General features: G+C 43.7%; 1 protein-coding gene across 1 annotated transcript in view; it reads right to left on the bottom strand.

Moving 5' to 3' along the window:
- The window catches only part of SIAH2 (siah E3 ubiquitin protein ligase 2), a 42,380-nt gene extending 22,023 nt beyond the window's left edge, over positions 1-20,357 (bottom strand). The window contains exon 1 of the mRNA XM_001363370.5: positions 19,068-20,357. Within this exon, the coding sequence (XP_001363407.1) occupies positions 19,068-19,520 (453 nt within the window). The 5' untranslated portion in view covers positions 19,521-20,357. The remainder of the gene's footprint in view (positions 1-19,067) is intronic.
- Positions 20,358-23,705: the final 3,348 nt, after the last annotated feature.

Raw genomic sequence — 23,705 nt, 5'->3', positions numbered from 1 at the left:
GTACATTAATGACCAGATTTTTATTCATCTAGTACTTTATTTTAAAAATATTTCTAAATTTTTTCCATGATTAAATTTAATTTTGACTAATTTTAATTGATTTTTACTTTGAATTTACATTTTAAGTCCATTTAAATGGATTGAATTTAATTTAAAAATTAAAAATATTTTTAAATTTTTTACATGATTCAGGTTGTCTCCTTCCCCTTCTCCACCCCAGCTGACCAGCAATTCCACTGGATTAAACATGTTTTATCACTCAAAACCTATTTCTATCATACAGTACTTAAAAAAAACAAAAACCTTCTATCTGTCTGAGAACTGATACAAGTATTGGTTCCAAGTTAGAAAAGTGGTAAGGATTAGGCAACAGGGATTAAATGACTTACTCAAAGAATGTTCTCTATTTCTATTTTTTTTTTTAATCCTCACCTTCCATCTTAGAGTCAATACTGGGTATTGGATCCAAGGCAGAAGAGTGGTAAGGGCTAGGCAATGGGGATTAAGTGACTTGCCCAGGGTTACACAGCTAGGAAGTGTCTGAGGCCAGATTTGAACCCAGGACCTCTTATCTCCAGGCCAGGCTCTACCTAGCTACCCCCACAAAGTGCTTTTTAAGGAGCCCCCACATCCCATTTCCAGCCTCATTATACATCATTCCCCTCCATGCACCTATAAACTCTACAGTCCATTCAAACTGACCCTTTTGCTTTTCTTCATTCCAAATTCCCTCCCTTTGCAGTAGGGCTGTCATGGCTCCCTCTTCACCTTTGCATCTCTGGTTTCATTCAGAATCAGTCCAAATCCCACCTTCTGCCCAAGACCCTTCCCAGCCTTACCAACCATAGTGCCCCCCCCCAAGGTTGGCCAGTATATATTACATACATGTATATATCGTCTGCACCTTCAGAAAATGACTAGAAAACTGATATCACGAAGGAAAAAACCCCAACAAAATTCTAAAAGACTTAAGGACTCAACCAGCACAATGATCCACAAGGATTCCAGGAAAAAGTCTTTTGGAGAGGCGGAGGGGCAAGTGGGAGGGAGAAAAACATGCCTGATCATTAAAAAAGAGAGAGAGAGAGAATTGAATGGAATTAAAAATGGAAGCTCCTCAAGGAGGGCAGGATGGATTTTTACTTTTGCTTTGGGATCGCCAGTACCCGCTCCCTAGTATATGCTTAATAAAAGCTTGTTGGGTTGTTTGGGATTCTGATTCCTAATATTGGTAGAGTCATGGATTTGGAGATGGAAAAAGCCTTAGAGGCCATCTAGTACAATCCCCTCACAAACTGAGGCTAAAAAAACGAAGGGGGGAAAAAGAGAGAAAACAATAACAAAAACTAAAGGGACTTACCTAAGGTGGCACAGACAGTAGGCTGGGATGGGAACCCAGATCCCTGGTCTCCCAAATCGGTGTTCTTTGAATTGTAGAAAAATCAAATCCCTGGGAGGCCTTAATCACTTTCTACTGGGCACGGATCACCTCGTGTCTTGAAGCCTCTGGGAAATCTTAATGCAGGTGGCAGGAAGAATTTTTTTTTTGCCTGCTGAAACTAGTTATCCTTCCCACTACCTCTACAATAACAAATGTTTCCTTTGGGTCCAGATCAGAAGGAACTGTGCCCAACTAGTTACAAATAGCACTTTATTCAAGGCTTGCCCTTCGAGACCTCTGTTCTCTCACTGCTGGGGAATGGCGAGCCATGCCAATCAAAAGGAACTGCTTGTGGAGTTCAAGGGAGATGACCCTTTCTCTCTTTTGGCAGAGAGGAGAGGGAGAGAAATGGGTCAATAGGAAGAGAGGAGGGGAGGAAGGAAAAGAGGAAGAGAAAGTTTTCAACTGGGTAAATTCCATCTCATCTCTTGCTTTTTAAGCCTTTAGACTAAGTCTGAATTTTGGCTGCCCAGGTAACCTCTTTGTTCCATCTGAATTAATCTCATTGTTTTGTCTAACTTTGTTTTTTGTGGCACCAGTTGGCAAGGCTAGAACCATCTCCAAACTTTAAAAATTTAATTCACCAGAACTCTACCACACAGAAACCCCAATAAATGGAACCTACTACTCCAGGGCACTTTTTTTTTAAAAGAGGCAAACCACAAACAGAACTATTATTTATTTTTTTAAACTTATTCATTTAATTAATTAATTTAGAATATTTTTCCATGGTTACATGATTCATGTTCTTTCTCTCCCCTTCCCCTCCTCCAATAGCCAATGAGCAATTCCATTGGGTTTTACATGTGTCATTGATCAAGACCTATTTCCACAGTATTAATAAAAATAGAGCTATTATTATAGTTTTTCTAGTCCAACTTGAACCTGAGACATGGAGTAATCTGACCAAGGACATACAGGTAGGAAGAAATGGTTGGGAATCATATCCAGGGCATCCTCTGGAGGCCAAATCCTCCATAGTACCATCTTTTGATTCTTCAAATCAAGCAAGCAGACACATCAGAGATATTGCCAAAAATCAATGCCCTCACATCAGTAGAGCTGGAGGGCCATCTCCCCTATCTTCTGCACTAACAACTCGATGGAGGGTAGGATCAAGCCTCTAGGCTTGGGTTAGATCTGCTCCTGAGAGTTTGTCATTATAACAAAGGATTGTGGGAACACTGGATAGTGCTACCTGGGGGACTATGGTGATTTAACACTTCCCCTCTCCCCCAAGGGAAACCTTGTTACCACTCAAAATGGAAACACATCTGCTCACCTTATAATCAATTATCCATTAATATTTTAACTTTCTCAGAATATTTCAAAACAATCACTTCCCAGAGCTTTACCGACTCTTTTAGCATCACACTTTCTCATCAGTCTCTTCCCTTTGTACTATTTTCATTTGATTTTTTCCCTGGTATCTTCAAAATATTAGAAATCCATCTGCTATGCACATCTCAGATGATGTTTAGCTATGACACATAGTGTGTCTGCAACCTGACTTCTTCCTTGTGCAGGAAATAAAAATGCCTCAACTAAACAGAAATCAAGAGCTCAGAGCTAATTCTTACCTCCTAGACATGGTAAAATATTCCATGTTCCATGCAAAGAGCATTCCATTTCTCACCTCCATGGCCTTAACTGGTTGGGTACCATGTTTGGGATGGTCTCCCTCCTTGCCTTCCCATCCATGGTTTCCTTCAAGGCTTAGCTCAATTCCCAATTCTGCAGGAGGCTTTTCTAGCCACTCTTCCCAGGTACTAGATTCTAGTAGTCAAAGCTCTCTCCTCTAAGGCTTTCTCTTCCTTCCTTCTTTCCTTCTTTCTTTCCTTCTTTCCTTCTTTCTTTCTTTCTTTCTCTCTTCTTTCTCTCTTTCTCTCTTTCTCTCTTTCTTTCTTTCTCTCTCTTTCTCTCTTTCTCTCTTTCTTTCTCTCTCTCTCTCTTTCTCTCTTTCTCTCTCTCTCTCTTTCTCTCTTTCTTTCTCTCTTTCTCTCTCTCTCTCTCTTTCTTTCTCTCTTTCTCTCTCTCTCTTTCTCTCTTTCTTTCTCTCTTTCTCTCTCTCTCTCTTTCTTTCTCTCTTTCTTTCTTTCTCTCTCTCTCTTTCTCTATTTCTTTCTCTCTTTCTTTCTTTCTTTCTCTCTTTCTTTCTCTCTTTCTTTCTTTCTTTCTTTCTCTCTTTCTTTCTCTCTTTCTTTCTTTCTCTCTCTCTTTCTCTCTCTTTCTTCTCTCTTTCTTTCTTTCTTCTCTCTTTCTTTCTTTCTTTCTTTCTTTCTTTCTTTCTTTCTTCTCTCTCTCTCTTTCTTTCTTTCTTTCTTTCTTTCTTCTCTCTTTCTCTCTCTCTCTCTTTCTTTCTTTCTTTCTTTCTTTCTCTCTCTCTCTCTTTCTTTCTCTCTCTCTTTCTTTCTTTCTCTCTTTCTCTCTCTTTCTTTCTCTCTTTCTTTATTTCTCTCTCTCTTTCTTTCTTTCCTTATCTTCCTCTTCCTCCTCCTCCTCCTCCTCCTCCTTCTTCTTCTCTCTCTCTCCCTCCCTCTCCCTTCCTTCCTTCCTTCCTTCCTTCCTTCCTTCCTTCCTTCCTTCCTTCCTTCCTTCCTTCCTTCCTTCCTTCCTTCCTTCCTTCCTTCCTTCCTTCCTTCCTTCCTTCCTTCCTTCCTTCCTTCCCCTCTTAGCATCAATTCTAAAACAGAGAAGTGCCAAAAGCTAAGCATTTGGGGCTAAGTGACTTGCCCACTGAGGTCAAATTTGAGCCCAGGTCCTCCCAACTCCAAGCGTAGTGCTCTATCCCCTGTACTACTTGGCTGCCCCTCCAGTTATCTTTCTATCTCTTTTTATCTTTTATGTACCAGTTGAGGAGTTGTTCTCTCCACAGTAAGTTCCCTGAAGGGCAGAACTACTTCTGCTTTTCTTATCTCCGGTGCTTTGCCCAGTGCCTGGAATATAGCATCAAATGCTTAACAAATGCCTATTGATGGACTGATAGGTTTGGGACACGGCTACACACACACACACAGAGTCATCACACCACTTCTTCAGTCATATTTCGCATAGACACTCTAGATGGAAAAGTGTCTTTAAAAGACTTTCAGCAAGAAGACTGTACCAGAGGGTCAGAGGACCAGAGATCATCACAACGCCTTCATCCCCAGAGCACTCTGCTCAACTGCTGTTTCTACTCTAAGGGAACAGAACCCAGAAACCTAGGTCATTGTCCCACCTCCCCACCCGCTCTGGCCCCCAAGCCCCTGGCTAGGAAAGAAGTGATGCTGGCTCTAGGATTGGACGACAGCATTCATGCATTTATGAAGCCCCCACTAGGTATGGTACTGGAGACATGAAGACAAAACAAAGCAAAATCATCCTTGCCTTCAAGAAGCCTCATCCTACTGGAGGAAAGGGAGCTCTGCAGATGGGGAGAAGATAGTATTCAAGATATCACTACAAAGAGCTATTTTTTTTTTCAATCTAAGCTTTCTGTTACGAAGATTTTTCATTTTACCAATTATGTGTAATAACACATTTCCACAGAAGTTTTCTGAAGTCATATGGTCCAAGTCGTCTCTCTCCCTCCTTCTGGAGCTGGCAAGCACTTCCATCTAGGTTATCCATGTATTATCATGCAAAGCATATTTCCATATTGTTCATTTTTATAAGAGAATAATCACATAAAACCAAAACCCAGATAAATTAAAGGGAAAAATCGTATGCTTGTGATTTCTATTCTGATTCCAACAAGTCTTTCTCTAGAAGTAAAGAGCAGGGGGCAGCTGGGTGGTTCAGTGGATTAAGAGCCGGGTCTAGAAACAGGAGATCCTGGGTTCAAATCTGGCCTCAGACACTTCCTAGTTGTGTGACCCTGGGCAAGTCACTTAACCTCCATTGCCTAGCCCTTACCACTCTTCTGCCTTGGAGCCAATACACAGCCTTGGTTCTAAGACAGGAGGTAAAGGTTTAAAAAAAAAGTGGAGAGCATTTTTTGTCATAAGTTCCTCAGAAGCAATATAAGCTTTCAAGTCAAGATTCTCCTAACTTACAATTGTAATGGGATAGATAGAATACTGCTGTGCCATAAGCAATGACAATAGCAGGTTAAATTAATTTTATTTTTTAAATCCTTATTCTCTTAGTATCAATTCTAAGGTAGAAGAGCTGGAAGGGCTGGGCACCTGGGGTTAAGTGACTTGCCCAAGGTCACAGAGCTAGGAAGTATCTGAGGCCAAATTTGAACCCAGTTCCTCCTATCATCAAGCCTGGAGCTCTATCCATTGTACTACCTAGCTGCCAAGCAGGTTAATTAGAAAAACAATAACATGGAAACATTTACATGAATTTATGAAGAGTGAAATAAGCAGAACCAAAAGAATATTTCATAGAGCAAAAGAAATACTGCTTGAAGAACTGAATTGATCTTTTCAATGGAAGAATTGAAGAATGATTTACGTGTGTCGATCTCCAAAGAAAGAACTGACAAACAGAAACAAGCAAGACCTAGTTTTATATGCACATAAATCCTTTGGTCAAATGATGCCTGCTCTAGTGTGGGGAGGGGAAGGAGGGAGATGCCTAGGAACTTTAATGTAACGAACTAATTAAATAATTAATGATTTATAAATAAATAAATAATGATTTAAAAAAAGAATTCCCCTAACGTGGGAAGCACAGGCAGAACCCAGGCGTGTTGACAGCTTAAACAGTGTGCCTGCATTCCTCATTATGTCACAGATTATGCTGTGAGCAAAACAAGTTTTGAGAACCATGAGGTTAAGTGTTTGTTTTTAGCCCAGCTTCAATTTTCAAAAGCTAAATGGAATAATCCCTATATTGCTGTTCCTCAGTCAGTAAATATTTCCATGCTGTTCATAGATCCATAAGGCACTGGGAATAGTAATCGAATTTAGTTAAAACTTAAATCCTATTGTGTTTTACTCAGTTCAACCTAGTAAACATGCATTAAATACCTATAGGCTGAGGTGCTCATATACAAAAACAAAAAAGTTCCTGCCCTCAAAGAGCTTACACTCTACTAACCACCTAAGTTACTGTCAATGAAAGCAGTCTCCCTTTCACTAACACTGAACTATAAATGTACCTTTTCTCAGGAACTAATTCTATTGGAAAGACAGAAAGATAGCTAGACAGACAGATAGGTAGATAGATGCACGGATGGATGGATGGACGGACAGACGGACGGACAGACAGATAACTAGACAGACAGGTAGATAGATGCATGGATGGATGGATGGATGGACAGACGGACGGACAGACAGACAAACAGACAGACAGACAGATAGACAGACAGACAGATAGACAGACAGACAGATAGGTAGAGAGATAGATATAGTCACATGCCCTCCAGGGCTCCAACCATGCCTGCATTAGTCAGACTCTAAAACAAGGGGAGCCTATCCAAGCCCACATAATAATGATCCATGTTCTAATGAGATTCTACTCTATTTTACAAGCATTTATGCACTTCTCCCACAGAAGTGGTGTCCAGGGCCCTCCCTTCCAAACCAGGAAAAAATCTAATCCTAAAAAAACAGAGATTTAGATGATAAGACACACACAGAGCAAGGTCTTCCAGAATCTCCTACTTCTCTAGGACAAAGAGTTTTTAGCCTCAGGTCTCAGAACTTCTTAAAAACAAAACCAAACAAACAAAAAAACCCAAACATCTTAGAATCAAGTCTAAGATAGAAAAGCATTCCGGACTAGACAAACAAGGTTAAATGACTTCCCAGGGTCATATAGCTAAGAAGTGTCTGAGGTTAGATTTGAACATAGGACTTCCTATCTCTAGTCTTAGTGTTTTACCCATTAGCTACCCCTTCGTAACTGCATTTTTTTTTCTTTTTAAAATTAAACAAAGTATTGGTTCCAAGGCAGGAGAGGGGTAAGGGTTAGCAAATGGAATTAAGTGACTTGCCTAGATTCATCACTAGGAAGTGTCTAAGGCCATTTTTGAACCCAGGCTTGGCTCTCTCCACTGAGCCACCTTGCTTTCCCTATCAATATATATCTTTTTTTTTTCCTATCACTGTATTTCAGTAGAATTAATTTCTTTTGTAATCTTATATGTTTGATTGCATGCACTTAGAATCCTTGTTTTGACAAGGGTCCATTGGCTTTTTGCCACACACTCCACATGGTCCTTAACACCAAAAAGGTGAAGAATCTTTAAGGTTAATTTGTTAAATTCCTCGTCTCCCTCCTGATCACTGGCTGGCAGGCTAATCAGTCTTTTGCCCTAAGCTGTCAAGTCATATCTAGCTGTATTCTTGAGATCAAGGCCTGGATTGTTTTTCATCTTTCATTTTTATCTCTGTCCACTATATAAACACTGTGTCAGCACATAGGACAGGCGTAACAAAAGTCTGGTAAATTGAATATTTGAGTGCTGGGCACACCCCAAAATGGGGGGGGGGAGGGGGAAGCTGATGCTGAGATGACCTAGCAGAAGAGCCTGTAGTTATGAATGACAGTACAATTCTCCTTTACATTTTGGATAGGCTTCGCAGTTTATAAAATGCTTTTATATCTCATCTCTTCTTTGGTCCGTTAAATGTTTGCTGAATTGAACATGTCGATTTGACCTTGTTGCTACTTCAGCTACTCTCTTACCAATTTAACTCTTTAATTTGTCTTTCAATTGGTTTCCCAGTGGCACAGGAAGTTCCAACCAACCTGACCTATTAGCCATTCCATGAATTCATCCCATGCCTATCTCCCTGACACCTTATGCCTGCAATTTGCTCTCTCCTTACCCCAGTCAATTAGAATTAATTCCTAGCTTCACTTCTACTCTATTGTTTTTTGTTTCAGGATTTTAGTTCTTTAATATTTATTTCATATTATCCCCCTTCTGGCACAGGAAGTTCCAGGAGGACTAATGGGCCATTTCCTGAATTCCGGGGATGTCTATCTCTCTGACCAGGTGGAGGGTCACCAATGGGCCACAAACCAGTCAATGGGGTGTTCACTCCAAGCATATGAAGCCCTCTCTGGCCAAAAAGGTGGATGACAATTTGTTTCAATGGCTATGAAGGTGGCTGAAGTAGGCATTGTGGAGGGATTAGAACTTGGTTAGATGCTGCAGTCAGCACAGGTCATCCATTTCATCCCTGACCATCACCAGGTAGCCTAACTTTTGTCTGGCTGCTGGGCTTCAATGACTTGGAGAGACGGAGGCTGACAACTTTCTCTAACTCACTTAAATCCAATTCATCTACAAGCCAAGACATCACCCCACCTCATCATTGGTCCTCTTCCAAAACAAAGGATGAATAACAACAATCTCTGGGACACTTCATGCCTGGAATTTCCTCTCTCCTTACTCTAGTCCATTAGAATTATTTTCTAGTTTCCTTGCCTACTCAAACACATCTCTCCCAGTTCTCAGTCTCCCTCTCCTCAAATCTATTTATCCGATATGTCCGTATCTGGGTGCATGTTATAATGGGAGTTCTGAAGAGCAAGAACTGTTTCCCTTTATTAATCTCTATATCCCTTGTACTTGGAGAGAAGGGCTTAATAAGTGTTTATTAACTGAATTGAGTCCTACCTATAGCATTCAGCCAGAGTGCAGGAATTTCTACCCCTCACTTCTACTTCTACCCAAGATAGAGGACTCTTCTTTTCTTCAGGATCACATCATAGCTACACCTCAACTCATCCCCGCCCCCCAAACCTGCTTCTCCTCTACCTTCTTTCCTCTCTTCCTCCAGACGTCCACAGCTAATCAATTAGACTTGTCATTCCTCTTTTTGCCATTTTTGCACACACTACTCCTCATTGTGCCATTTTCATTGGTTGCCTCTCATGCCCTCTATTTTTGCCTCCACCTTCTAGCTTCCTTCAAGTCTCAGCTAAAATTTCGATTCCAAGGAATCTGTCACCATCTTCCTTAATGCCTTCTCTCTAGGATTCTCTCCACAATGTTGTTGTTTAACTGTTTTCAGTTGTATTTGATTTTTTGTGGACCCATTTGGGTTTTTCCTTGGCAAAGATACTGGAGTGGATCGTCATTTCCTTCTCCAGCTCATTTTATAAAATGAGGAAACTGAGGCAAACAGGGTTAAGTGACTCGTTCAGGGCTGCACAGTTAGCAAGTATCTGAGGCTGGATTTGAATTCAAGTCTTCCTGACTCTAGGTCACCACTCTACCCACTACACTACTAGCTGCCTATAATCCTAGATGGACCCTTTCTTTGAATAATATTCTTCAGATGACTGAAATAAAATGTATTTGGATTACAAAGGAAATCAATTCTATTCAAATTCATTTATCAAAATATTTTTAACAACAAGATCATGCATTCCTATTAAGAACACTTGCTCTAGTCACTTCCCACATCCAGTCCAACCTACATACAGTTCCCAGATTAGTCACTATGCTGGATAGCTCCTTTCATGTGTCACAAACTTGCTCCAGCCCTCACCCATATCTCATGCCATCCATCCCTAGGTAGGATTGGAAACTCATCCCTTAGGTGAGAAACAGTGCTTGGGATTCTTTTATGGCTTGTTCTCTTTGGCCATACCAGAAATGAAAGCACTTACTTTAGTGGGGCATTCAATTTCCATCTTGATGGTTCCAGCTTCCCTATCCAGCTCATGTATCCTATACTGTCAAAATTATGTGATTAGTTGTTCCCCATACTTTTCCTTGTCTCTGTACATGCTGGATAGCCCTCCCTTCCTCCCCTCATTGCTCTGCTCTGTCCATTCACTTTATCTGTTCCTAGGATAGATTGTCTTGGGCTTTTCTTTTTTATAGTCGATTAATTACCACATCTCATTGAGTCTACCTCTACAATAGTTCTGTATTCTCCCAATACCATCCTTTGTTACCATCTACCTAGAAGAGTTCACTAGCCCCCTAAATGGTTCATTCCATGTTATCCAACTCCCTCCTTCCTCCAATCCATTCTTCATAATCTTTTTTTTTTCTAAACTCTTACCTTCTGTCTTAGAATCAATACCGTGTATTTGTGGGAAGGGCTAGGCAATGGGGGTTAAGTGACTTGCCCAGAGTCACACAGCTAGGAAGCATCTGAGGTCACAGCTGTACCCAGGACTCCCCTTCCCCCCATCTCTAGATCTGGTTCTCAGTCCACTGAGCCATCTAGCTAACCCCTCATTCTTTATAATCTTAAGCACAGAACTGGTCCATACCACCACCCCTCCCAATCTTCAGTAGCCTCCTATTCCTTGAATGGAGTTCAAACTCCCATGCCTAGGTCTTAAGGCTCTGCATAATATGGTACCCCTGCCTTCCAGTACATTTCATATAACTCGCACTGTGCATTCTATGCTCCTGATAAAAAGAACTCTTCTCTGCTTCCATCACCCACAGTGTCTTTATAGTGCTGCTCCCTATGAGCCTTTATTTGTGCTTTCCCTTTAGACTTGAAATTCTCTCCATTCTCCCTACCCTTTCAACTTGCCTTCCTAAATTCTCTCTTATCCTTTAAAAGCCCAACTCAGATGGTACCTTTTTCAGGAAGTCTTCACTGTTCTGCATCATTCTTTACTCATTCTCAAATTCCCCAAGCCACGTGCTATTGTGTGTCAGTTGTCCATTTTATATCTCCCCCAGCACTTAGTAAGGCAAAAATATTTCTTGAGTCATGTGTGCTATTGTGTATCAAATGTCTACTTTTTAAAAAATCTCCTCTGGCACTTAGTAGGGAAAATATTTGTTGAAGATGGAAGGGATTTGCACTATTGTATATCAGCTGCCTACTTTTGATCTTCCCTAGCACTTAGTAAGGCAAAAATATCTGTTGAGGAATGTGAATCACTGAAGCTCTGCCTTCCTCCTTCCGACTCATCCTTCAAGTCTCCACTGAAAAGTTCAATCGTTTAGTCATGTCTCACTCTCTGTGACTCCATTTTGATTTTTTTGTGGCAGAGATACTGGCATGGTTTGTCATTTCCTTCTCCAATTCATCTTAAATATGAGGAAATGGAGTCAAACAGGATCAGATAACTAGTGTTGGAGGCTGGATTTGAGCTCAGGTCTTCCTGAATTCATGTCTGGAGTTGTCCTTGTAGCCAACTTCCACATTATCCATGACAGCTAACATTTCTATAACTCTTTAAGGCTTGCAAAGCCCTTTAGAAATAGAGTATCACAGAGACGGATACACGGTGGTAGAATAGAACGTAATGGACTTTTCTACTAGGAGCAATGCAGGACAATTCTGAGGGACTTGTGAGAAAGAACACTATCAGCATCCAGACAAAGAACTGTGGGAGTAGAAACACAGAAGAAAAACAGCTGCTTGATCACATGGGTTGATGGGGACATGATTGGAGATGTTGACTTTAAATGATCACCCTGGTGCAAATATCAATAGTATGGAAATAGACCTTGATCAATGACACATGTAAAACCCAGGGGAATTCATGCCAGCTACAGTAGGGGTGGGGTGGGTGGGGAGGAGGGGAGGGAAAGAACATAAATCATGTAACTATGGAAAAATATTCTAAATTAATTAATTAAATAAAAAATTTCCAAATTAAAAAAAGAAAGAAAGAAAAAAAGAAGAAAGAGTCCTTAAAGAGTTTAATATGGAACTAAGGCTTTGGTGACAGTTTTATTTCCTTATTGCATAAACAAGGAGTGCAGCTTATAGTCTCTGCATGTCTCCTATCTATCAGTGGAGGCAAATTCAAATAGAAACCAGATATATGAGGATCCCTCTGGGCTGCCTATGTAGGGACATGATCTACATTTTACTGAATTCTTACTTAACTTGTTAAATATGTCCCAGTGATATTTGAACCTAAATTTGTTCAGCTTTGGAAGTGTTGTGGGCTGCATTCAGCCACGGGGCCTGTCTTGGACACCTCTGCTCTTCATGATCTACCAGTGTACACATGGTAGGTGCTCAGGCGATATTTTTCTGAATAAAGCTTTGGGCTAGCTAGGCGGGCTCAGTGGATAGGAGAGCCAGGCCTGGAGATGGGAGGTCCTGGGCTCAAATGTCACCTCAAATTCTTCCTAGCTGGGTGATCCTGGGCAAGTCACTTAATTCCAGTTGTCTAACCCTTGCAGCTCTTCTGGCTTAGAATTAATACTTAATATGGATTTTTTTTTCTTACACCTTTACCTTCTGTCTTAGAATAGATACTAAATATAGGTTCCCAGGCAGAAGAATAGTAAGGACTGGGCAGTGGGGGTTAAGTGACTTGCCCAGGGTCACACAGTTAGGAAGTATCTGAGGTCAGATCTGAATCCAGGACCTCCCCCCATCTCTAAGCCTCGCTCTCTATCCATTGAGCTGCCTTGCTGCCTCTAGTATGGATTCTTAAGGCAGAAGGTAAAGATTTGAAAGAAAGAAAACCTCTAGCTAAATTATCTCTTTTCACAGAAGAGGAAACTGACTTTCAAATTATGATTTGTCCAGTTGCACACAAGTTGTGGTAGGACCTAAATTAGAACTCAGGGCTCCCCAGTAAAATTTTAGAGCTCTTTCTACTGCAGTCTGATAGACCTTTCATCCAAAGAAAAATAATTTCACTGCAAAAAGGCTTGACAGAAAGGAAATGGCTAGTCATGTCTGCAATCCAATTCTCAACTTAAGGTTCCCTGTTCCTCTCCCCAACAATGTGTGCCTAAAACATGAGTTCAGACACTTATTAGACCTGTGACCCTGGACAAGTCACTTGACTTGTGTTTTCCTCAAGTTTCCTCATCTGTAAAATGGGGATAATAATATTGCCCACCTCTCAGGGTTGTTGTGAGGATCACATGATAAAGTACAGGATTTGTAAAGCTGCTTAGCAAAGTGCCTGGCATAAAGGCTCTGTGAAAATCTTAGCTATGATTACAATTACATTCTAATACATTTCCATTTTCTGGTCAAATGTCTAGGAGAACTGTAAGGCTTACAGAATGCTCTGAAAAAAGGGTGAAAGAATCGTTCTGAGCCTCTTCTGGTATAGTGGCAAAGGTTCTAGCTTCTGAGGCAGAGGACCTGAGTTAAGTCACTTTATTTCTCTGGGTCTCTGTTTTCTATAAAATGAGCAAGTTGGACTAGATGGCCTCTGAGGTCTCTGAGTAAGCTTTGGCATTTTCATTCAGGTGGCAATAGGGTAGAGTGCTTAGAGCACTCAACTTGAAGGAAGAAAGAGCCCTAGCTGTGTGTCCTTGGACAAGTCATTTCACCTTTGTTAGTCTCCATATCTCAATCTGTAAAATGAGGGAGTCTCAGAATCTCCTCAAATACTGGAACTTGTTTATCCTACAATCTATTTGCCTTTTCCTAATGAATATAAATAACAGTTCCTTTAATAGCCACTCCTGACCACCCGAACGGTGGTTTCCCACTGAGGTTTCTTAAAACAAAACTCTTACTTTCAGACTTAGTAACAACTCCAAGACAGAAGGGCCAGGGTTAGGCAAAGAGGGTTAAGTGACTTGCTCAGGGTCACCCCGTTAGGAAGTATCTGAGGCCAGATTTGAACCCGGATTCTCTCAAATCCAAACCTGGCCACCTTGCTGCTCCTTGGTGAATTTTAACCCACAGTAATTTGGGTTTGTTAGAAACTTGAACACAAACAAGAGAGGAAACCCCCTCTCCCCTCGCAAAAAACGATCCCTCTGCTAAAGATCCCCCACCCTCACCTGGGAAAGGGGAAGTCCCTGGGAATGGCGCTTCTTCTCCAGTGCCCTCAATCAAAGGTCTCCCTGCAAGCATCCTTTAGGTAAGCCACCACCTGGACCAGATGGTTCAGTCTGTTGGGCATCAAGGCTTGACAGAGCGATAAGGAGAGCCTCGAGGAGACCACGGCAAAGGTCTGAGAGGAGATTACTTTTAAACCCTCCTCTAGCAAATTCTTCCCAACTAATTTGCTAGAAAAGGATTTTCAACAACTTAGTGAAATCATCCAGTCATTCAAAGGCACATTTCGTACAGAGTTTGCCCCATTCTCCTAATTACCAGATCCTTTGGGGAGGCTAATGCCAACCTCTTGCTCCATGTCCTCCCCTTGCCAAGCAAGACCGGAGACTCACAGATCAGGAAACTTTAGCAACCATCTCGTCTAAGCCCCTGAGGATGTTATGCTCAAACTTTCAAATTAAGATGTGTACTACCTTCTCCTATTATAGAATGTTTTGTTTTGTTTTTAAACCCATACCTTCGGTCCTATCAATCCCCCCCCCATCCCCCTTTAAACCCTTATCTTTGGTCTTGATTGGTTCCAAGGCAGCAGAATGGTAAGGGCCAGGAAATGGGGGCTAAGTGACTTGACCAGGGTCACACAGATAGGAATAGCCTATCAATTCTAAGGTAGAAGATCAATAGGGTTAATTGACTTGCCCATATGTTCTATCGATTCTAAGGTAGAAAATCAATAAGGGCTAGGCAGCTGGGGGTTAAGTGACTTGCCCAGGGTCACACAGCTAGGAAGTGTCTGAGGTCACATTTGAACCCTGGACCTCTTACTTCCATTCTCTAAGCCACTTAGCTGCCCTCTTATTATAGAATGTTAAGTGCTGATCAAAACCCCCAAGCCAAGTCTAATTGGAGAAGTGAGAAGGGTGTTACATCTTAGGGTAATATGATTCAAGGCTAGAAGGGAATTCCCTCCCCCCCAAAACCCCTACCACCTTCCATCATAGAATCAATACTATTGATTAGTTAATGGGGATGAAGCAACTTGTCCAGTGTCTCATAGCTAGGAAGTGTCTGAGGTCACATTTGAACCCAGGACCTCCCATCTCTAGGTCTGATTCTCAATCTACTGAGTCACCTAGCTATCCTTTTTCTGATTTGCTTTTGTAAAATGAAAGGATTGGGCTAGATGGCCTCAAAAATCCTCTATAAGGGGCCACTGGATTGAGAGTCAGACCCAGAGATAGGAGGTTTAGGGTTCAGATAAAATAGTTTCAGACACGTCTTGGCTGTGTGACCCTGGCCAAGTCACTTCACCCCCATTGCTTAGCCCTTACTACTCTTTTGCCTTGGAACCAATCCACAGTATTGATTCTAAGATGGAAGATAAAGTTTTTTTTTTTTTTAAAGTGGGGGCAGCTGGGTGGCTCAGTGGATTGAGAGTGAGGTCCTGGGTTCAAATTTGGCCTCAGACACTTCTTGGCTGTGTGACCCTGGCCAAGTCACTTCACCCCCATTGCCTAGGTCTTACCTCTTTTCTGCCTTAGAACCAATACACAGTATTGATTCTAAGACAGAAGGGAATGGTTTTTTTTAAAAAGTGACTCAGAGCGGTAAAGATGACATGTTATTAGAGTGGTAAATTTCTTGGGAGAATAGGCTGTTTCCTTCTTTATATCTGTATTCTGGCACCTGTACCTGGCACACATTAAGCCTTTAATTAAATGCTTGTTGATTGATTTCTCAAGGCCACACAAGAACTAAATGACCCAGCCTGAATTCAAACCCAGATTTTTGCTTTCTTTTTAACTCCAAATCCAATATTCTTTTAACACACCATTCCTGTTTGGAAACTGAGGTCAAGAGAGCTAGATGGCTTGAGCCATGATCACCCAGAGTTAGTGGCAAGGCTGGGACCAGAATTCACTTCTGCCAGTACAGCATGGTTTTTCCTCTCTTAGTTCACTCACTTATATCTCTCCCCCCACCCCCATTTCCCATCACTCAGCTGGCCAAACAGACAGAAGCTTAAAAATAACCGCAAGGCAGTTCTCCTACCACTCACACCCTCTGAGCATTAACTAGCTGCACGGAGGACTCTGGAGGAAGACAGTTTGGATCTCAGGACAACCAAAGCTGGGGCAAATCCGATTTCAATTCCATAAATCACTCGGAGGAGAAACGATGATACCAAGCCAAATCCTCCTAGAGCTTGGTACCTGGCCAGTGAGGTGCGCATCTCTTATTCTAAACAGCATTTTATTTTAGCTTGCAAAGTGATCCATCTGCTCCTCGCATCCCTCCCTCCCTCCCTCCCTCCCTCTGAGTCAGGCCAGGAGGCTGCCAAATCCCCAAAGTGAAAGCCCATTGCTCCCATCCTTCCCCTTCCCCAAAGGCACCTTCACCTGGAGGACTATTTTTTTGGCTGAGCAGGAACTAGCCAGCCTCGCTTATCCTGAAAGTGAAACTGAGTATGTTCATTACATCACATGTAAGTTTCAGGCATCTTTACCCTTCCCTTCCTCTTGGTGCAATTGCAGCACTTTTTTGAAACCAAAGGAGATTCTTCTCTTCTCTTCTCTTCTCTTCTTTTCTGGCGTTGGGAGGGGGGAGAAGGAAAAGAGAAATTGGGCTCTCAACACCTAAAGGTAAGGTTCACAACTAGAGGATTTTTCTCTTAAGTTTGGCTACAGAAGTTCCTTCCAGGGTAATACACATCTTTTCTATGTACTCTTTCAATTAGAAGATAAAATCCACTTCTCACCCTCTTGTGTCCAGCATGGAGTTTCACTATTTTTCTTTCTTTCTTAAAAACAAAACAAACAAACAAACAAACAAAACAGGGGACAGCTGAGTAGCTCAGTGGATTGGGAGCCAGGCCTAGGGACCGGAGGTCCTAGATTCAAATCTGGCCTCAGACACTTCCCAGCTCTGTGACCCTGGGCAAGTCACTTAACCCCCATGGCCTAGCCCTTGCCACACTTCTGCCTAGGATTGATTCCAAGAAAAGGTAAAGGTTTAAAAAAACAAAAACCAACACACCCTGATTTTCTGTTTTAGAATAGATCCTAAGTATCAGTTCCAAGGCAGCTAGGCCATGGGGGTTAAGTGACTTGCCCAGGGTCACACAGCTAGTAAGGATCTCTGATCTCCAGATCTGGCTCTATCTACTGAGCCACCCAGCTGCCCCTCTTTAATAACATTTTGAAGGAAGGAGTTTCACTGTATTTCTTCCCCCCCGCCCCATTATATTTCTAATGAGGCAAAAGTGATCCAACATCTAGTCATCTCTATTTTCTAGAGTGCCAAATCATTCTCATGAATTTCAGGTGTCTTTAAGAAAATTCCAGAAAGCCCCCTCCCACCCCAAACATAATTTATTGGGTAAATTCACTGAGTGACTCCCTAGAACCAAAAGGGGAAAGGTTTGGGGCTAAGATAAGGTTCTCTGAGGAGGTAAAAAAGTGATAAAACACATCTAAAGTAAAAAAAAAAGTTGTCTCTGAAGCCCTAAGTGAGGCTGTGTGATGGGTAAAAGGCAATTTATTTTGGTGAATTAGGTTCCACAATTCAAAGGATACGGATTTGATTCAAACCCTTACATAATACTTTATTTTAAGCTCGCTCGGTGACAGTACAACACCAAATTAAGTCACTTGTCTTCACCCGACTACAATTCCCCAGCTGTAATTCCCCCGTGGATTTTCCATTTAAAAAGAAGCACTTGCCCTACAAAATAGGAAACACCAAGGGACAGATGACTCCCTAAATGGCCCATGATGATGCCTAGTTTTTCCACCACGACATTCAAAAGTCCGAGACTGAAGTGTCTAAGTTTGTATTCACAGTCGCTGAATTTCCTCTTCTGTAAAATGGGAAGACCGCCACCTGTTGTGGGCTCAAAGGAGATACTCGCTGCTAATCTGGTCTGGTGTCATTTTTTTTATTATTATTATTACTATGATGATGCAATAGCTGCAGCAAAGGGTTTATTCAGAGGTAATTGTGAAAAGGTCAGTTCTAAGCCCCAAAGCGCTCTCTTGGCTCCTCTCCAGATAAGTTAAATGGGTATGAAAATCTAATTTGGGGGCCGGTTCACCTAAAGATCTGTACCCACTCTTCCCTGGATGGCCACGTCTTAAAGTGCGGTGGGGGAAGGGGAAACGTGCTGCCGAGCGCACCTGATGCTGGGGGAGTTAAGAAAGCCCTTAGAAGCCCTCTGCCTTACTGAGGAGGGCTCCCCCAGGAGAACCCGAGAGCCAGGGAGCAAGGGAACAGGGGGTGTTTTCAGGCCTGCGATTGGAACTCCTGATCAAAGGAAGGAGAATGAACCATCCCCTGCCCAGGGCCCTGGGACCAGGGTCTGTGGTTAAATAAACTTGTCTTTTCCTTCCTTCTCGGGCCTCTGAGCTTCTCCATCCAAATTCTGGTTTGGTGCCAGTCTCCGGAGTGCCAATCAGAGGGTATGTTTCACCACGTGCATTTCCCCAAAGAATGCAGGAACCGGGAGTGGGGTGGGGGGTGGAGACAGGGGAAGAAGTTTTCAAGTAGTTAGTGTTGAAATGGAGAATGAGGCAGGTGAAGGAAGAACGTATGTAGGGAATCCGACCCCCTGCCCTGGTCTGGACGTTAGGAGGGGCGGTACAGGGCTCATAATACAAAGTTTTTGGGAAAGCTATCAAAATCTCAAGAGGGAGCCTAACGATCATAGAGCTAGAGCTGGAAGGACCTTACGGGTCATCAGGTTCAACTACTCCATTTTATTGATGAGGAAACCAGCTCAGAGTGGTTAAGCGACTTGCCCAGGGTCACACAGTTAGTGTTGAGATTCGACCCCAGGTCTGCCCGCCCCTAAGTCCGGCGCTCTATCTGCACCTCTCCAAGGTGGCCATCATTCGCCTACCTCCCCTTAAGACCCCTCAGGGGCGAGCGGGCGCCCCTAGATACCCAGCGGCGGAAGGCGAGGAGTTGCCACGCTGCACCTGGAGCTTCCTTACCTTGCAGGGAAAGAGCACAGCCGAGGCCACTTTTTCCATGGCCAGGTTCCTGATGCTCGGGGTCAGGGACCCCCTGCACGTCGGGCAGCAGCTCAGCTTCTGGCGGCATTGGTTACAGACCAAGTGCCCGGCCTGGCACTGCAGGATCGGGGGCAGGACATAGTCAAAGCAGACCGGACACTCGAAGAGCGAAGTCAGCTCGTGGTGCTGAGGGGAGACCGGCCCCCCGCCGCCGCCGCCGCCGCCAGGGCCAGAGATCACTGCGGCCGCGGCGGCCACCGCGGACGAGCCAGGTCCAGCAGCCGAGATGGTGGCGGCGGCCGGGGGCGCAGCCTGGGACGGGGCGTGCGGCTGCTGCTGCTGAGGTTGCTGCTGCTGCTGCTGCGACTGCGGAGGCTGCTGCTTGCCACAGGGTTTGTTAGCACCGGGTCCGGTGGAGGACGGGCGGCTCATCGCGTTCGGAACCAACCATCGAAGTGTGGGCGCCGATCGGCCGGGGCACGGAAACCAACCCGCTGCCTTCCCGCTCGGGAGTCTCGGGGTGAAGCGGCGAGCGCGGCCGACCGGGGACCGCCCACTGCTCAGGGGAAGCAAGTCGGAGCGAGCGAAGAGGCGGGGAGCTCCCGGGAGCCGTCTCTGCCAGCCGCCGCCGCCGCCGATTGGCCGCCTCCAGCGTTCCGACGATGTCTCGGGGTCCCAGCGATGGCTCAGCCTTCCGAAGGCGTCTCCAAACGCAGCTGTTCCCGCTAGCCCGCGGAGCCCCGGGCGCGCCTAGCTCCCTCTCCGGCCGGCCGACCCCCGCCACCACGAATCCCACCTGCCTCCTAGCCAGCTCCGGAGCCAGAGCCGTGCGTGGAGCCTCAGCCCACCCGCTTCTGGAACATTATCTGACGCAAGAGACCGAAGCGACGTGACGCCGCGGACACGTGTGTGATTCCGCCCAGCCGCTTCGCTCCGGGGAATGGCAGCGGCAGGCTGCCCACGGAGCTTGACTCCGCCTGGCTTCGCAGCGGGGCGTGGGCCGAGGGAGGCGTTCTCCGCCCCGACCCGGGAAGGAGGAGCCCGGCTTGTTGTGCTGCCCGAGTTTCCTGGCTGCCTCTGGCTCAGTTGAGCGCCTTCCCTGCTTGGAGCCCGGCGGGCGTTGGTTGTCAGAATGGGGATTTCGTTCGCGGTCTTCGGGTTTTAGCCGCTACCGAGCCGGAGAGGGAGGGGGCGAGAGACTTGGCACAGACCAGCACGAGGCTGGGCGCCCCCCTTTCCCCCGAGACTCAGTCTCCAAACGCGGCTGATCCTTGTTTGCAGCCACGCCCTGGGTAGCACCCTGGGTAGCAACCTGGGCAGCGTCATTCGGAAACCAGAAAGACCACTGGCTCCTCTGCCAATAGACTGAGAGCAGGGACTGCCTGCCTTTTGTAATCCGCATCGCTTACCCTAACGCCAGGCACACAATCCGCGCTTAATCATCTTTATTGACGGACTGTGCCTGGGATCCAGGAAGCCTCAGCGGCAGGTCGCCTGTCAAGGGGGCTGGAGGGTTCCCTGGACAGCAGCAGTCAGAGGGATGGGAGCCCGGGTGGAAGGTTTGATGCAGGAGAGCCACATTTCTGATAGGTCAGTTACAGTCGCGGGACCTTGTTTTGGCGGCCATGGAGGAGAGGAGCCTGCAGCTGGCAAGCGAGAACAGAGCATGTCTAAGTAACAAGGTCACCCAGCTCCCCGACCACGTTCCACAGGCTTAGCCATTGTGGACCTGCCGTGCCCCTAGCAGTTTGGCCAGTTTACTGAGCAATGGCGCGTTTGCCAGGAAGGCGCCAGAGAAAGGAGCTGAAACGGCAAGCCTTCCCTCCTCTTTTTAAATCAGCTGGTTAGTAAACCTGGTAAGGGCCACTACTTTTGTTCAATTTTAATCGATGCTTTTTGAGTAGCTGATGGAGAGGGTGTAAATGTTTAACATCCAGCTCTTAAAAAAATGTACAACCTTTTGTTTTTTTAACCCTTTCCTTCTGGCTTAGAATCAATACCATATATAGGTCCCAATACAGAAGAGCGGTAAGGGCTAGACAATGGGAATTAAACGATTTGCCCAGGAAGTGCCCGAGATCATATTTGAACCCAAGATCTCTCTCTTTGGTCCTTCCTCAATCCGCTGAGCTACCCAGCTGCCCCCTACACACTTTTGAAAGTTTAATCTGCATTCACATTTTCTCCAACAGCGGTCTAGACAATCAACAATCAATTAAGTCATGAGTAAAAATCAATCATTTGTCACATCCTCTGATTTCTGCCGTGTCTGCTCACACTGCCCTCAGAGCCAGTAGTAGTAGCTGGCTCCTGTTTGCAGCAAACTCCCTGGGATATTTAGAAGCTGTGTGACTACAGGGAAGTCCTTTAACTCCTCCTGGCTTCAGTTTTTTCATCTGTGAAAAGGAGCTCCCGGTGCCTGTGGTACTTACTTGACACCCAGTGGTGATGTGGGTCGATTAAGAAGATGGATGGACGTGCAGAGCTCTGCAAATTTTAAGTCACTCTGAAAAGGCTACTTGTCATCACTGTATCACTAAGTGGCATAATAAAGTGCACATCCACCACTAGGCTACCTCCCAATGATCCACTGAACTCTGTGGCTTTTACTTCTGAGACCTAAAACAGACTCGTCTGCTAGGCATTTATTTAATGTATTTCAAAACCTGGCTGGGACCTTCCTTTCCAGCCTTATTATACATTACTGCCCTTGTTATACTCTACACCCCAGCCAAACAGGCCTTGATGTTTATCATAGAACATTCCATCACCTGATCTCTGGCTGTCCCCCATGCCTGGAATGAGCTCCCCTTCTGGCCTCTGCTTCTTAGAATCTCTGACTTCCCTGAAAGCTCCATTCACACAAAAGCCCATGCTTTTCTATTTATCTTATATCTATTCTGTATATCCTTATATATTACAAGTGTATTCCTTCTCCCCCATCTCAGCAGAATGGGAGCTCTTTTATTTTTTTTATTTTTAAATAAAAAAACTTATCTTCTGGCTTAAAATCAACACAAAGTATCAGTTCCAAAGCAGAAGAGCAGTAAGGGATAGGAAATTGGGTTTAAATGACTTTTCTAGGGTCACACAGTTAGGAAATGTTTGAGATCAAATTTGAACCCAGAACCTCAGGTCTCTAGACCTGGCTCTCTATCTACTGAGTCAATTCATTGCCCCTGAGGGGGAGTTCTTAATCTTTTTTTTTTGACTTTTGTTTTATCTAATGTGGCTTTTATTCAATGGACAAGCACTTTTTTGCAACTGTTCTTGTGGAACATCAAATAGTAACAGGGAGTTTTCTAGACTTTTTTCTTTTCACCCTTATTAAAAATGAGATCCATCCTGAAAATATAGAAAGAAAGAAGTTTTAACTCACAAAAATGCTGTACATGATCAAAAAGTCACTAAAATAACACACGTGGATATATAAAAGTCAGTCCCTTTCTGCCACAAAAGGAATAGGGGAACAACCTTTGTTGATGATTTTGTTTCTTCCTGCTTAACCTTTTTTTTTTTGGTATCATGGTCTCCTTTGGCAGAAGTCCGATGAACCCAACGGATACCTTCTCAGAAGAATGTTTTTGAATGCATAAAAAAGACAGTTACAAAGGAAACCAATTATATTGAAATATTGCCAGTAGACAAGAAGACTGCAATCCCATGTGACCCAGAATATGGATTTAATAAGAATAACAATTATGAAGTAATGATGAGCATAAATGATATTTTGAGATATCTGAAATAATTATAATGTGATATGAAAATTACTTGTGATTTCTTTTGGGGACAAAGTCACAAATACTGTTAACATTACTCGAGCTTGTTGCCTATAGTTATTATTTTTTTAAACTTTCCTTCTATCTTAAAATAGATACTAAGAATTGGTTCCAAAACAGAAGAACAGTAAAGGCTAGGCAATGGAGATTAAGTGACTTGTCTAGGATCTCACAGCTAGGATTTGAACTCAGGACTTGTCCAGGATCACATAATTAGGTTTTGAACCCAGGCTCCCTGTATTCACTGTTGAAGGAAATGCTAACATTTAGTTCAAGATTTTTGAAAATGAAGATGTAAATTTTTTTCTATTCAAGTTTATAGATCCCCTAAAATCTGTCCATGACCCTTGGGGGTCTTTGGATCCCTAGTTAAGAGCCCCTGCCATAGAATGGCAGCTCCTCAAAGGCAAGGATGTTTTGGCTTTAGGGTGGTATGTAGTAGGCACTTGGTTGGTTGGCTGAATTCTATGGACTTGAAACCTTGGCTTATTAGTTAATAGCTAGAGGCAGCTAGGTGGTATAGTAGATAGAGCAAAAGACCTGGACTTGGGAGAATCTGGGTTCAAATCTGACCCCAGACACTTTCTAGCTGTGTGACTGGGCAAGACACTTATTTCTGTTTGCCCAGTCCTTGCTACCCATCTGTCTTAGAATTGATACTAACCCATAAAGTAAGGGTTTAAAAAAAGTTAATAGCTTACATTTATAGAGTGCTTACTATTTGCCATGTACTGTGCTATTATTTTATTTAATCCTCTGGGAAGTAGGTACTATTGTTATCCCATTCACAGAAGACAAAGCTGAGGCAGCAGAGTTTGTGACTTGTCAAGGTTACACA

Source organism: Monodelphis domestica, chromosome 8, assembly GCF_027887165.1.
Source record: "Monodelphis domestica isolate mMonDom1 chromosome 8, mMonDom1.pri, whole genome shotgun sequence".
NCBI lineage: Eukaryota > Metazoa > Chordata > Mammalia > Didelphimorphia > Didelphidae > Monodelphis > Monodelphis domestica.
Note: the sequence above shows the minus strand (reverse complement) of the source record. Positions and strands in the feature narration are given on the sequence as shown.